The sequence below is a fragment of the Dipodomys ordii genome, unplaced genomic scaffold (genome assembly GCF_000151885.1).
Source record: "Dipodomys ordii isolate 6190 unplaced genomic scaffold, Dord_2.0 Scaffold5, whole genome shotgun sequence".
Taxonomy (NCBI): Eukaryota; Metazoa; Chordata; class Mammalia; order Rodentia; family Heteromyidae; genus Dipodomys; species Dipodomys ordii.
Window position 1 is genome coordinate 4,787,816 of NW_012267221.1, and position 14,378 is coordinate 4,802,193.

General features: G+C 38.8%; 1 protein-coding gene across 1 annotated transcript in view; it reads right to left on the reverse strand.

The window, feature by feature from the left end:
- Positions 1 to 14,378, reverse strand: part of Neb (nebulin) — a 212,880-nt gene that overhangs the window by 144,711 nt on the left and 53,791 nt on the right. Inside the window, exons 34-44 of the mRNA XM_013027220.1 lie at positions 13,978 to 14,085; positions 11,925 to 12,236; positions 10,764 to 10,970; positions 8,849 to 8,953; positions 6,995 to 7,102; positions 5,578 to 5,889; positions 4,442 to 4,648; positions 3,907 to 4,011; positions 3,665 to 3,772; positions 2,978 to 3,289; positions 1,979 to 2,185 (exon numbers count right to left, since the gene is read on the reverse strand). Of these exons, the coding sequence (XP_012882674.1) occupies positions 1,979 to 2,185; positions 2,978 to 3,289; positions 3,665 to 3,772; positions 3,907 to 4,011; positions 4,442 to 4,648; positions 5,578 to 5,889; positions 6,995 to 7,102; positions 8,849 to 8,953; positions 10,764 to 10,970; positions 11,925 to 12,236; positions 13,978 to 14,085 (2,091 nt within the window). The remainder of the gene's footprint in view (positions 1 to 1,978; positions 2,186 to 2,977; positions 3,290 to 3,664; positions 3,773 to 3,906; positions 4,012 to 4,441; positions 4,649 to 5,577; positions 5,890 to 6,994; positions 7,103 to 8,848; positions 8,954 to 10,763; positions 10,971 to 11,924; positions 12,237 to 13,977; positions 14,086 to 14,378) is intronic.

Consider the following 14,378-nt stretch of genomic DNA (forward strand, 5'->3'; position numbering starts at 1 on the left):
TGGCTCACAATGGTAGAGAGCTATCCTTGAATACAAAAACTCAGGGATAGTGCCCAGGCCTTGAGTTCAAGTCCCAAGACTGGTATAAAAATTTATTTTTAGTGAAAAAGATCTTCTTCAACAATATAATGGGGAAGATATAAGACAGAAAATGTGCCCTGTCTCCTTAAGTTTGGAGATGATATCTCTTCCTAAAGTCTTCTAGGTATATTATAGCACAGCTATCCCTTTAAAATATAAGTAAAGCCATATAATATGTAATGTTCTCATCTTGCTTTTGCACTGAATAATATAGGTTAGACATTTATTTTGAAAATACTTTAATTCATTCTTTAAAAACACTACATAGTATTTTGTCATGAGGTATAACCCAATTTATTTAACCAGTTTTCCACTGATGTACATTTATTCATGGTTTCCAATCTTTTCCTATCTCAAGCAACAATGCCATGGTCTTCCTGGTGGGTCAGGCAATGTGCTACCCATATAGTCAGCTCAGAAAGGATCTGCTGACCCAGCTGTTGGCACACAGATTCTCATCACCTCTTTTGGAGTATGCTGCCTCATCCAAGAACATGGCCTTCCCACATCTATGACTCATCATAGTGGGGATATATAAGCTTGTCCAATCCAGCGTAATATGGTGTACTCTAATAGGTGATACTCAAGAGGCTTTGCGTGGCATTGGCCAAGGATTTCTTATGAGAACTATTTCCATGAGTACTATTCCTAAAAAGAAAAAGCCTATGCCAAATTCTCTTTCGGCATCTGCTCTCAGAACTCTATCCTTCGGAAACATTATTGTATTATGTGTATGTTTGTACATTAAGATTTCTATAGGAGCATGAATACCTAAATTTTTCATTTTTACAAACATTCACAATCTATTTAAATTTTGCAATATAAACTCCCTTGCTGGCATTATGAATACATAATTTTAAAGTATTTTATGGTAGAAGAAAAATTCTCTGCTTTAGCTCGGCTTAAGTAAAACAAAAAGATTCTTCTCTTCAACCAGATGTTGGCGAACTTTTGAGTAGAAGAGCAGAAAGTACAGGCCCACTGGCACAGCTGTACTAGCTCCTACTCAACCTTAACATAGCCAAAGAGATTTCAAGATGGCTAAATAAAGGGTTAAATAAAGGGTTAAAAAAAGGGTTTCTATTTATTTTCTTTTATCAGTGACTTAACAGTTGGAGCCTCTAATTGAGTATAATTTCTATTCTTTATTTTAAAGGAAGCCTTAAATGTGAACCCTTGCAACTATGTTAGCAAAACCTGTAGATTAAATACCAGCATCTTGTCTGATCATTAACACTGTATTATGAAAAGACTTATGCCATTCACACCACCCCATTTGTTAGGAAATGGAAAATCTTGGAGAAAATTACATTAAGTGAATTAAGCCAGATCCAAAGAAACAAAGGTCCCATGGTTTTCCTTATTTGTAATAACTAGTATAAGTCTAGGACAAGCAGAAGAGGTCAAAAGCTACATACATATGACCATATAACCTGGTGCTAAGAGAAATGAACCCCAAGACAGGGACACAAGAGGTTTTATCTTTGTTGCTGTTCTTTTTAATATATTTATAATGTACTATGTGATTTTTTTTGTTTCTTTGTATGTTCTTCACCCATGGAACAACCCCTGTTGTCACTGTATTTGATTCCCGTGCCCTGCATCTTGTATATATATTTTTCTAATTTGGGGAGGGGAAGGGAAATAACAAAATGCTGAAACAGGATACAGGATGACCCACTGTAACAATGAGATGTACAAGACAACTTTGCAGGGGTGGGGGAGGGAGGAGTTGGGGAGGTGGGGAGGAAAGGAATGGTAGGGGAAAAACAAAGGAGGGAATAGCAATGCTCGATAGGAAATGGACTCATTACCTTGCTCATGTAATTGTAACCCCTCTGTACAGTATCTTTACAATAAAAATATATATTTAAAAAGAGAAAAGAAAAAGACTTACATCATTCATAATTTTCGCATTATTCTGGGCCAAAACCATGTTCATTGAGTCCATCAATGTTGAATATTTCAAAGTGTCTGGGTGCTGGCGGTACTTCTTTTCACTAATAATCTCCATAGCTTTCTTGTTTTTCTCAGCTTCTAGGGAGCCAAGAGGGAGCCAACCAATGCCCTTCATGAAGTCAGCATAGTCCGCTTTGTACTGATTCTGGAGAAGAGGGGAAAAAATTCAGTGATGAGAATTCAAAACTTCCCAACAAGTATGTTACTAATATTCTATAACTTCCACTTCTGTTTTTCAACCGACAATCTTCAGATTTCATCCTACTGAGTAGCTAGGGTTACAGGTGTGAACCTCTGGTACCCAGCAATGGAAGACTTCTATAAGTCTCATTTTTCTCTTTAGCATATGAGTCTCTGATTGCCTACTACTGTTACAATTTCTCTAAGTCACACACGAAACCACAATGGAACTGTACTGAGGCAAATTTTGTTGACTTCCCCTGCTCAGATCTGAAAGTTCTCCCTATAACTACCATCATTTATGCATTGATATACCGCCTTGGCATCCCCAAAGAGAGATCTAGGCTTGGTTTAATGTGGTCTCCTTTTAGATTTCAAGTTAAATTCACTTTTTCCAGTTACCAATGGCTTCTTCAGCTGAATTTCCTTTGATTCATCTATCAGGAGTCTTTCATGCATTTGATCTTCTTTGCTAGGCTCCTTCTTTCTGTACATTCATTCTGAAACTGTGTCTGATTTGCTATCTTTGTTGGATGCCAAATCCAACAGCATTGTAGCAACAAGAGTAGAAAGAAAGACTGCTTTCCTGATTAGATCTCTTGTTAAAAGATATATACTCACTCTTAGGTAAGACATGAAACACCTCAGGAAATTGCACACAAATTTCTTTCAGGATTTTCAGGATGTTGTGATTTCTAGTCAATCATTACTTATTTTCTAAAACAAATGCCCTGTAATTATTGTGGCTTTTACGTACATCACTTTGAATCTGCATCATATTTTTGGCCAATTCAAAGCCCATGGCATCAGGTAGCATGTTGTAGGTATGGATTATGTTCCTATAGTTGGCATTGGTGGCCACTTCCTGAGATTTCTTGGCGGCCACTACACTGAACATGTCCACTGGGGTGTGGAAGGAGGTCTTGGATTTCTCATAGCCCTTCTTATATTCCCGGTCTGACTGTATCTTCGCTACTTGCATGAAGTGCACCAACTTGGGATCATCTTCTAGGCTCCGGAAGCCAATATGTTTGCCTTTGGATTGCTCATAGGCTTTCTTGTATTTGTACTGTGGACAGAAAAGGAAACACAACAATGGGAATGGTGAAGAAAGGAGAACAAAAATCTCATTCATTGGGTACCATGAGCTTTGTGGTAGGCAAAAGGATTCGAACTCTAAAATCAGGCATGAGGCTGAAAATTAGTCTAAAAGCAGCTTATTATTTTTTTTAAAAAATACATGATTCAGTTGCTTTTTACACTACAGAATGAACAATGGTTAGAGGATGCTTGGATTAGGCAAAGGTGAGGATGCTTAGATTAGGTGATCCAGGATGGTGTTACCACAAACACTGAGTAGAGTTGAGCCAAGTTCCTGAATACACACAAGGGTTTCTCATTTACCCTCCTTTGCTTGGCTAAAGACAGCCAGGGGAAGACTTACATCACTGGCAATGTCCCGAGAAGCCTTTGCCGCCTTTATGGACAGAGCATCAGGCCTCAAGTCATAGCCTTTCTTCTTTTCTTCTTCCCAGCCTGCTTTGTATAGTTTCTAAATGATGGAACAGAAAAACACCACCACCTTGTTATTAGTTTAGAGTTTGGGGTTTCAAAATGGTCAGCCTTCTTCCCCTCCAAAAAAAACCAACAAAAAACCCCACTTTTTTGTGTTGTTTATCTACTTACATCACTCATGGTGATTTGGTTTACTTTGGAGAGTAAGATATCTGGAGTGTCAGGCATGACATGAATGGTGGTCTTGTCTTTGTTCCACTTTTCAGTGTAGAGCCTCTGCAAAAGGGAGGTAAAGTACATGATTTTACAGCAGAACAGGTTTCTGGCAATGCTAGCAGGAGGAAGAGATTCGCATCTCCATCATGGTTCAATTGGAGTGGGAAATGGATGAAACAGAAGAAAAGCTGAGGAAACCAGATCCTCAATAAGAAAACCAATCAGTTGTCAAGTATGGGAGCCCTCTTTGCCTGAAGCAACAGATGCCATCTTGCCCGTATCTTAAACTAATTTTGAGTTTAACAGTCCTGAGGTTTTAATATGATATCAAGATGGTGTGAGCTGTAGAAACAAGGGAAGCATTAGCATCCCTGCCTACAACCATCACCACAATCATCATCATAGAAGATAAAGCTGCTGAAGAAGTTTCCAGGGCCTACATCATGAGTGCTTCAAGGGTCCGTGGCTGATGAAGCAGATGGGCTCCTACCTTGTCCATAGTGATTTTGTTGCTTTTGTTCAGCGCCTGTTCCATTGTGTCCATAGAGTATGTGAACTTGAGCTTCTCAGGATGCTGGCGATACTTCTTCTCACTGAGAATCTCTCCCGCTTTCTTTGCCTTTTCTACCTCCAGGGAGTCAATTGGGACCCAGCCAATCCCTTTCATCCAGTGGGTGAAGTCAGATTTGTAGAGATTCTTAATAAAGAAGGAGAAAATTTTCATTTCAGTAAGAGCCAAGAGTTTCTTGGCCTACACAATTTACTCATTATCAAAAAGGAAAAGAGGGAAGAAGAAGGAGAGAATTCGTAATTTTTATTTTCCATGGCAAAATCACTTACAAAAATGATTATATTCATGGAAGCATTGAACTGAAAATTTGAATGTAACAATTCCTTAAAAAATTAACTTTCTTAACAAAGCATAGTGAATCACACCCATAATTTCAGCACTCAGAAGTCGGAGGCAGGATTGTAAGTTCCAGGTCAGTCTATAGCTAGAACCTATCTCACAGATGTCAACTTCCTTGAAGAAATGAAAGGTTAACATGATTTTGCCTTAGGAACAATATTATGTGTCACCCATTTGAGCCTCTTAAGTTTTTCATAGATCATATGTTGGAGCTAAGAGCCAAAGATATATACAGTAAACCATTGGTATTTGGGGATAAATAGGTTTAAGGACACCAGTGAGGAAAAAATAAACTCACAAATGACAAGAAAGCTATAAGTAGTTCAAATGAGTCAAATTATAAAATTTCAAAATCTATAGGAGTTCCCTAGAGAGAAGAGCAAGTTGATGGGGCTGGGAAGGTGGCTCAGTGGTAGAGCACTTGCCTTGCATGCTCAAGGCCCTGGATTCGATTCCTCAGTACCACATAAGAAAAAAAAAGCTGGGAGTGGTGCTGTGGCTCAAGTGGTAGAGTGCTAGCCTTGAGCTGAAGAGCTGAGGGACAGAGCCCAGGCCCAGAGTTCAGGCCCCACGACCGGACCACCCCCCCCAAAGAAAAAAGAGAGAGAAGAGCAAGTTGAACCAGGTTTAAAATGGAGTAAGTGGCTCTGGAATTTTCTCTACCACGCATGGAAATAGGAAATGCAGTGTGCTGTCAGCTGCTAACCAGTACGTACATCACTCTGAATTTGCATGGCATTCCTGTTGTGCTCCACATTCAAGGCATCAGGTAGGAGGGTGTAGTTGTGGTATGCTTGTCTATAGTTGGTGTTGGTAGCAACCTCCTGAGATTTCTTAGCAGCAGTCACACTGAACATATCCAACGGTGTGTGGTACCTGGTCTTGCTGGCTTCATAACCTTTCTTGTACTCACGATCTGACTGTATTTTGGCCACATTCATGTAGTGGACAAGTTTAGGATCATCTTGAAGGCTGAGAAATCCAATTTGCTTCCCTTTGGCTTTCTCATAGGCCTCCTTGTATTTGCACTAGTTCAAAGAAAAGATTAGAGAGGGGAGATGCTTGATGTGAATTGAATTTATACAACAAACTAAGTAAAAGCCAAATACAGTTGGAATTAAGTAACAGTGAACCTCTTTGTTTTAGTAGTTTAAAACAAACAACTAGCGAAATGTTTCTAACCTTGAAACCTGTCCTGAACTTTATATCAAGATTGTTGTAAGTAGAATCTTTGAATATGTTCAGTTTTCTTAAAGTTGTGTATTTTTACCTTGTTTACATTATTATTCTGAATTATCTGATAAAGACATTTCCAAGTCGTAACTTTCAGCAAGACTCTAATACAAATTAAAGTAGTGAACTTAAATTAGCGAACTTGCACTTTCAGAAGGCATATAACACTGTAAAAAACATAAGGTAACCTGTAAAAATGTAATATTTTGTTATTCAGCCTATAATTTTTCCTAGCTTCTCTTTGTAAAAATTACAATATATATTAAAACAGTATAAAATATCTATTTGGATATATTTTTTATTTAATTATATGTTATTATATCAAAATATTTCTGAAGCTGGGCACTGATGGCTCACACCTGGAATCCTACTCAGGAGGCTTAGATCTGAGGATTGTGGTTTGAAACCAGCCCAGGTAAGAAAGTCCATGAGACTCTTATCTCCAGTTAACCACAAGAAAACTGGAAGCGGAGTTGTGGCTCAAATGGTAGAAGGGTAGCCGTGAGGAGAAGAGCTCAAGGATAGCACTCAGACCCTGAATTCAAGTCCTACAACTGACCAAAAAAATGTATGAAAACCTAAATTCAAGAGCATTCTTTTGAAACAGTTTACTGAGTTGTTTCTTTTTCTGCAAATGCTAGAGGTCAAAGTCACTGTGTTTTTAAAGAAATTTTAAGTAGTTAGGGCTGTGGCAGTAATGCACTGCTTGCCTAGCACGTGAAAGGCCCTGGGTTTATTCCTCAGCACCACAAAAATTAAATGAAGCTATATTTACCAGTGGCACTTTAGGAAATTAGAAAATATTTTCATATATTTTGTTTACTTCTTTATACTTCATGGTTTCATACACAACGTACAGACTTTCAAAATAGATGTTTGTTGCTTTGTAGTTAGACTTACATCACTGGCAATATTTCTTGAACTCTTTGCCGCAACAATGGGAATGGCATCTGGCCTCAGGTCATAGCCCTTAGCCAGGGTCTTCTTCCAGTCTGCTTTATAATGAGCCTTCAAATAAAGGGAATATCATTTCAGTATTTGACATTGTTAGAAGAAGAATGCAACAGGGTATCACAGTGTTTCTTTAAGAGGAATTCATAGCAAAGATATTAGTTCATCTTATACATATGTATCAGATTCTTTAATGAAAATATTAGAGCAGGTACCAGTGGCTCACACCTATAATCCTATACTCAGGAGGCTAAGAGCTGAGGATCATGATTTGAAGCCAGCCCAGGTAGGAAAGTCCATGAGATGCTGATTTCCAATTAATGACATAAAAAGCCAGAAATGTCAGTGTGGCTCAAGTGGTAGAGGGCTAGCCTTGGGCAAAAGGAGCCCAGAGAAAGCACCTAGGCCCAGAGTTTAAGCCCCAGGACCAAAAAAATAATAATAAAACTCAACACAGGAAAAGGGTGTATTGTTGGACACCTGTAATCTCAGAAGTCAAGGGGCTGAGGCAGGAAGATCATGAATTCATGGCCATCCTGTGCTACCTTGTGAGACTCAGTCCCCAAATGCCCAACCAAACAAAAATCAAGAACAGGACAAAAAGAAAGACAATCCTACTCCATCCCCAAAAGTCAATTATTACACTATCACCTCAACTGACTTCAAAAGTTATACATTTGTCTAACAAAACAATGTGGAAAAACAAAAGATTTTAATTTATTTTTTCATAATTTTCTAACTTTCCTATAATACTTTTGGAAAAATAAGCATAAAACATTTCAAACTTATAGACAATATGGCAATAAAAATAAAATATGCAGATCTAGTGTTTACTCACTTTCACTTGATTTTAATGATTATTACATATAAAATTAAGGAAAAAATTTAAATGGATAAAAGACAAAAAATGTATATTTGAGACAACACAGAGCTTAAAAATAAGAAAAAACTGCCGGGCACCGGTGGCTCACACGTATAATCCTAGCTACTCAGGAGGCTGAGATCTGAGGATCATGGTTCAAAGCCAGTCTGGGCAGGAAAGTCTGTGAGACTCTTATCTCCAATAAACCACTAGAAAACTGGAAATGGCACTGTGGCTCAAGTGGTAGAGCACTCGCCTTGAGCTGAAGAGCTGAGGGACAGCACCCAGGCCCAGAGTTCAGGCCCCACGACCGACAAAAAAGAAAACATTAAGCCATTTAAATAAGACCACTTATCCAGGTTTGATTGGGTCTTTAAACCAGTTCACTGACATTTTTAAAAAGAAACAACACATTCATTTATCTATTTTTGAGACAACAATGTTTTTCATTCTGGGTTTGACCTCACATTCTTCCCACCTCAGCCTTCTGAGCAGCTCAGACTACAAATGTGCACCACCATGACCAGTTTCATATAATGGATTTAAACGTCATCTCTACTTAGGTGCCAAGGCTTTCCAAGATGGCCAATTACATTGTTTCAAAAACTTTTTTGAAGAAAGTCAGATTCTTGGAAGTAATAATAGTTAAAACAAAAGTTACACAATCCCATATTTACACTTAATACAGACTATGTCGTTTTGTGTTTTCCAGTTCATCCATCTCATTTTGTGAGGTACTATTTTCTAGGCTCATTTTACCACCCACTAATGAGTTATTAAGGTCTAAGTAAAATTTTATGGTGGCTGCTATTCTTAGATTGCATGGTAAGAGTCCCATCTGTGGACTCAGGTTTCCTCGCCTTGAACTACTTAATGCAAGAGTTACCAGAACAGGCAAGATGCATAAGCTATCTTAGACTGGCACCAAGCCAAATACTCACATCACTCATGTTGAGGGCGTTGACCTTAGCTTGAATAAACTGAGGCAGTTCAGGGTCGATGGTGTACTTGTGCTTCAGTTTCTCCCCCTCCACTTTGTAGTTCAACTGCAAACAAGGAGAAAGCGTGAAAACACCATTAGCTGACTTAGTATGAACTTCACTCACTCTTTTTAAAAAGAAAGGCTATTGCTTGTATTTCCCATACAAGGTGAATGAATGCCTATTCTGTTACAGGAAGGGGCTCAGGGTAGATAAATTCATGTCCCCAAGCCCCTAATAGTCATTGGATTGTGTGCGCCAGGCTGAGTGGCAGGCTATGTTTAAAGTGCTTTTTTTTTTTTTTTAAAAAGTGCTTTTTGAGAAAGACTGATTTGTCCTCTTGAAATTCCAGTCTAGCAGAGGAAACAGATATACAGTAAACTATGAACTATAGCTAAGTTTTATGATGTGTTATAAATAGAGTGAACATAGAAGAAAAATCATAAAGGCCTCTGTAGAAGCAGCACTATGGTCAAACTTAAGAGAAAAGGGAGAGTTTGCCGAAGAAGCACAACATTTGCAGGGCCCAGTGGCTGAAAATGGCCTGGCCAACCTAAGGAACTAATAGTAGCCCGAGACTGGGGGCTTGAATGTGGACAGTTAAGAGGAGCAGAGCATGGATTGAAGGGTCTTTGCAGACAAGTTAAAGAGTAGGGATATTCAGTTTAAGCAGAAGTTCCTAAGAGGTTGTCCATTAGAATGTGGTTTATGCTTTAAGATATAACCTGATTGCTTGAGACCACAGTTAGGGAATACAGACACCAGGTCATTGCAGTTGTCAACATGAGAAATAAGGAAGCAGGGATGAGGGGACTGGCACTTCAGCAAGCTGGATGAGCTATTTGGGACACTGACTGGCAGATGTATTGGATGCAGGAGTATAAACATAGAGGTGTTAAGGTGACCACCAAGTTTTTGGTTTGAGTTACTACATCTGTCTAGCTATAATTGGTATTTACTGGGATGGGGAAGACTTAATAAAGTGAGTATACAATTCTCCTAACTAGGAAAACACACACACACACACACACACACACACACACACACACACACACACACACAATGAGAAACGATGCCTGCCTTAGTACAAAAGAAATCAAAAGTCTCTACAGCATTATGACCACGAAAATAGAATGACTCCTCTGCAGTAATGTGATCCAATTCTAGGAAAGTGTTTGCTACCTTGCCAAAAATAAAAATAAACAATAAATATCTGGAACTAAAAGAAAGCAAGCGAACAAAATGTCCCTTTCTTTCTTTGCTTTGTGCTCACCCATCTCTTTCCATGAAGGCCTTTTAGAAGAACTCTGAAGTTACTAAAGGGTATGATAGGTTGAGCATTGTAATCTGAATGAAATAAAGAGAGTCTGGGACTCAGAAATGAGACTCAGGTGCTTGCAAATAAACTGCTTATCTCCTCCCCAGGGGCCTTCTTCTAAGATTGCCTCTCAGAACATTGAGCTGTTATGCAAGGGATTAAGACATTAAGCCTTTTTACCTGGGTAAAAATATTGTCACCCAGAACAATAAAATAGCTTGTTTTGCAATTCAGACAGAGTTGTACATGATTACAATAATGCCATTCCGTGTGTATAGTGGGTAGTCGGGGGTGTCTGCTTATGAATGGCACAGATTCTCTGCATTTACAAAACAAAGCAAGTTCAGAAAAATCACTTTTCCCCTGCCTGTTTTCCCTGTATTCATATTCCATGTTGCTTCAAAAGTAAAACCCATCTCTCTTTTATTCCTGAGAGCCGTTTATTTGGTAACATGGATGCATCCTCACATATTGAATTATGAAAGGTGGTGGAGAGGCTTGGCATTGAGGGTTGGTTATTCATGGGCAAATCCTTTTGAAGGGAAGCAAGCCACTTACATCACTTAGCTGCTTTGTGTTCTGTTGAGCCAAAACCATGCCCATGGAATCAGGGACACTTGTGAACTTGATGGTGTCTGGGTGCTGTCGATACTTCCTTTCATTTAATGCATCACCTGCTTTCTTGACTTTCTCAACCTCCAGAGAGCCAATAGGGATCCATCCAATGCCCTTGAAGAAGCTGTTGTACTCATCTTTATATACGTTCTGCAAGAGAGTAATAAGCTCTTATGAGAAAGTATCCTACATAAGTCTGATTCAAGGAAGTTTCTGTAATTCCATCCAAGGGGAACAGCAATTATTTCCCTATGTTCCTATGTTCCTGTCTGACTTGTCTGTCACACAGTTTATTACCTGCAACTGGATAATGTGGAAAAGCAATTCTATTGTTAGAATTTATCATACAGCACAGACAGGAATCTGGGTCATATATTTCTATGGGTACTGCTCAAAATGTTCTATCTCTTGACAATTTGAGCTTTCCTTTTGATTTCACTGAAGACTCCAAAACTTTGAGTTTCACATACACTGTCCAAATAAGCTATTCCTGATTTCAACTAGACAGAAAGATTTTTCTTGAGCACCAAGAAATGAATACCATTTCTTTCCTTTACAGAGGACAATTTCTTACAGAAATCTGTTTCCTGAAGACAGAGTATTCTGAATGTTAAACATCTCACTGTGTGGCTCTCCATGAATCATGAGGGAAGCCCAAAGACTTCTCATTTCATTTTAGATGACTCATTACACAGAGTTACATAGAAGATCAGGTGAACGTGGGTTAATAAACAAAGTAAGCTTTCCCTAATTCAGGAAGCATAAAAAATTCTCTTTGACTAATATTAAACCACTATTATTATTCATAGAGGCCCACGAGAGTACCTCTGACTGAGAATCAAAGTTTCTTACATAGTTAAGGAATATGGCTTTATCTTTTGTCCATAAGTTAATAAAGGCAATGTCAATGATGGCAATATAAGTACAGAAAGCCAGCAGAAACCACTAGTCTAACATGCACTTTGGTAGTTTTTATCACACATTACCTATTCTAAGGTGCTTTTCTCTAATATTTTACTGCCGTCTGAATTCTAATAAAATGCACAGCAATGACCATCCTTTAAGAACAAACACATCTAGTTCTGTTACATGGTACACACTTACATCACTTTGAATCTGATTTGCATTCCTTGTGTGTTCTACGCTCATAGCATCAGGCAGGTAGGTGTAATGATGTAAGGGCTGTTTGTAGTTGACATTGGTGGCTACATCCTGGGCCATCTTTGCTGCTGTAATGCTAACCATATCCCCAGGGGTATGGTAGCTAGTTTTAGTGTTCTCATAGTTCTTCCTGTATTCACGATCCGACTGCAGCTTTGCCACATTCATATAGTGGACAAGTTTAGGATCATCTTGGAGGCTTCTGAAACCCACATGCTTTCCCCTTGATTTCTCATAAGCTTCTTTGTATTTATACTGCAAAGACAGAATTTAGTTAGCAAAGTTCTAGGGTGCTGATAACATTAGGTGCAACAATGACATTCACACAAAAAGGCACTCAGAACATTGTGATTTTTCTGGGAAAAGTATTGAAAAAAACAGTAAATACACCTCATCCAGGAAATTTGGCATGAAAATATTTGTTTCAAACTTGGTAGAGGCTTCAAGGGAATACTTGAATGATAAATTAAGAAACAGGTTTTTTCCCCTTTGTCTTGACTTCTGTAGGTGACAAGTATAGAACTGTATTTTAAATCAACTGAGATTTCACACTTCATATGAACATGTCCCCTTCCAAATGTTGGACCTATTTTCTGGCTTCTCAAGAATGTGAATTTTCCTAATCCAATATATGATTTCACTTCATAGATCTGAGTACCACCTATGCAGGTAGCTGGTCTCCCCCATACCACTTATCTACAGCTCCTCTTCAAGCTCCAGGAAGAGGCAGCTTGAAGTGAATTAAGGAGCCACAACAAGGTCCAGAACTGCCACAGGCTTTCTCATAAGTAAAATTCTGGCCAGAAAACTGTAATCTGTTCAAGATCCCTTACAGCTGGGAATAGCAATGAGAAGTAGATTGAGCTATCTGAAATAGGTCAAACAAAAATGCCAAAGAATTCAAATCTACCCAAATACTGTGCTCTGCCTGGATTCTTTTTTTTTGGGGGGGGTCTGGTTGTGGGGCCTGAACTCTGGGCCTGGGCGCTGTCTCTCAGCTCTTCAGCTCAAAGCTAGCACTCTATCACTTGAGCCACAGCACCACTTCCAGCTTTTTTTCTCTTTGCTTATGTGGTGCTGGGGAATACGAACCTAGTACCTCATGCATGCAAGGCAAGCGCTCTACCACTGAGCCACCTTCCCAGCCCTCTGCCTGGATTCTTAAACCAGGATTTAGCATGTGAGCAGATCATCCAATAAATTACTAGGCCCACTACAGTGGGGCAGCAGTTGGTGGAGGGGAGGGATGGAGCACCATGCAATTGCTAAAAAAAAGTTGAAGTTATACTATCAACTTTTATTTTGTATCTAAGCTAGAAGGAGGTTTCCAGCACTGTTAACCATCCCTACCAAAAAACTGTGGAGTCTCAATATCCCCATATTTCCTGTGAGGGCTCTACTTGTGGTTTGTGTCTTTTCTTTTCTCAAACCAAGAGTATAGCCCCTGGACCAGGAGTATGATGATGGGGAACCCAGCAAGGTATATGTGCTTTTAGAAAATTTTCTTTTTCAAAGATGATAATGTGTATGTGTTTATTTTTAATACAGATAAAATGGGTACCTGAATCAAAATTATATGGTTTTCTTGTCCATTTGTTTCACAAAACTATGTATATTTATATCATGTTTTCAGTTTTTAAAATATAATTGTAATTCAGACAGTCATCTGAATTTAACATGTTAGTGTCAGTCAAGGTGTTTTGATGAAAAATGAATGAGGGCTGTTAGAGAGTAGTGGCAGCAAAGGTAATTTGGGCTATGAATCACAGCAAAAGCCACTGTCAAATTTATGACAGCTCTACCAAGTGGGGTCAACCGAAAAGAACAACAAGAATGTTGGAAAAGTGACAGGGTTTCAAAACAATATTTTGTGGAGAACTTTCAAGTCATTAACTCAGCATATTGCTTTCAATGAGGAAACAATTTAAAACAAGCATAGATTTTGATCCCATTTTTAAAAAGGCAATCACTCAAATTTAACTTTTTTTAAACTTACATCACTGGCAATGTTTCTTGATGCCTTGGCAGCAGTAATGGGAATTGCATCACCCAGCACGTTGTTTCCCTTGGCAATTAAATCATGCCAGTCCCGTTTATAACAGACCTGGGATGAAAAAGCAAAGGATGTATAAGCAGTGGTATATTAATCAGTTAACATGATTCTAAAACTGCTGGAATTGGTTTGATCTTTTCCAGATGTCAGCTGATAGGATCCCTTGCTGTACAAGCTCTTCCAATAAAGTCCTGTGGTCAGTGTAATACTTTGGACACATCAAACTATAGGACACTGTACTAGTTATTCACTTAGATCTGGTCTGGATATTCAGGAGGATTCTGAAAGATGGGTGAATGCAGACTTCTGCAAACCATGGTTAAGTGAGAACCAATGGGAGAGAA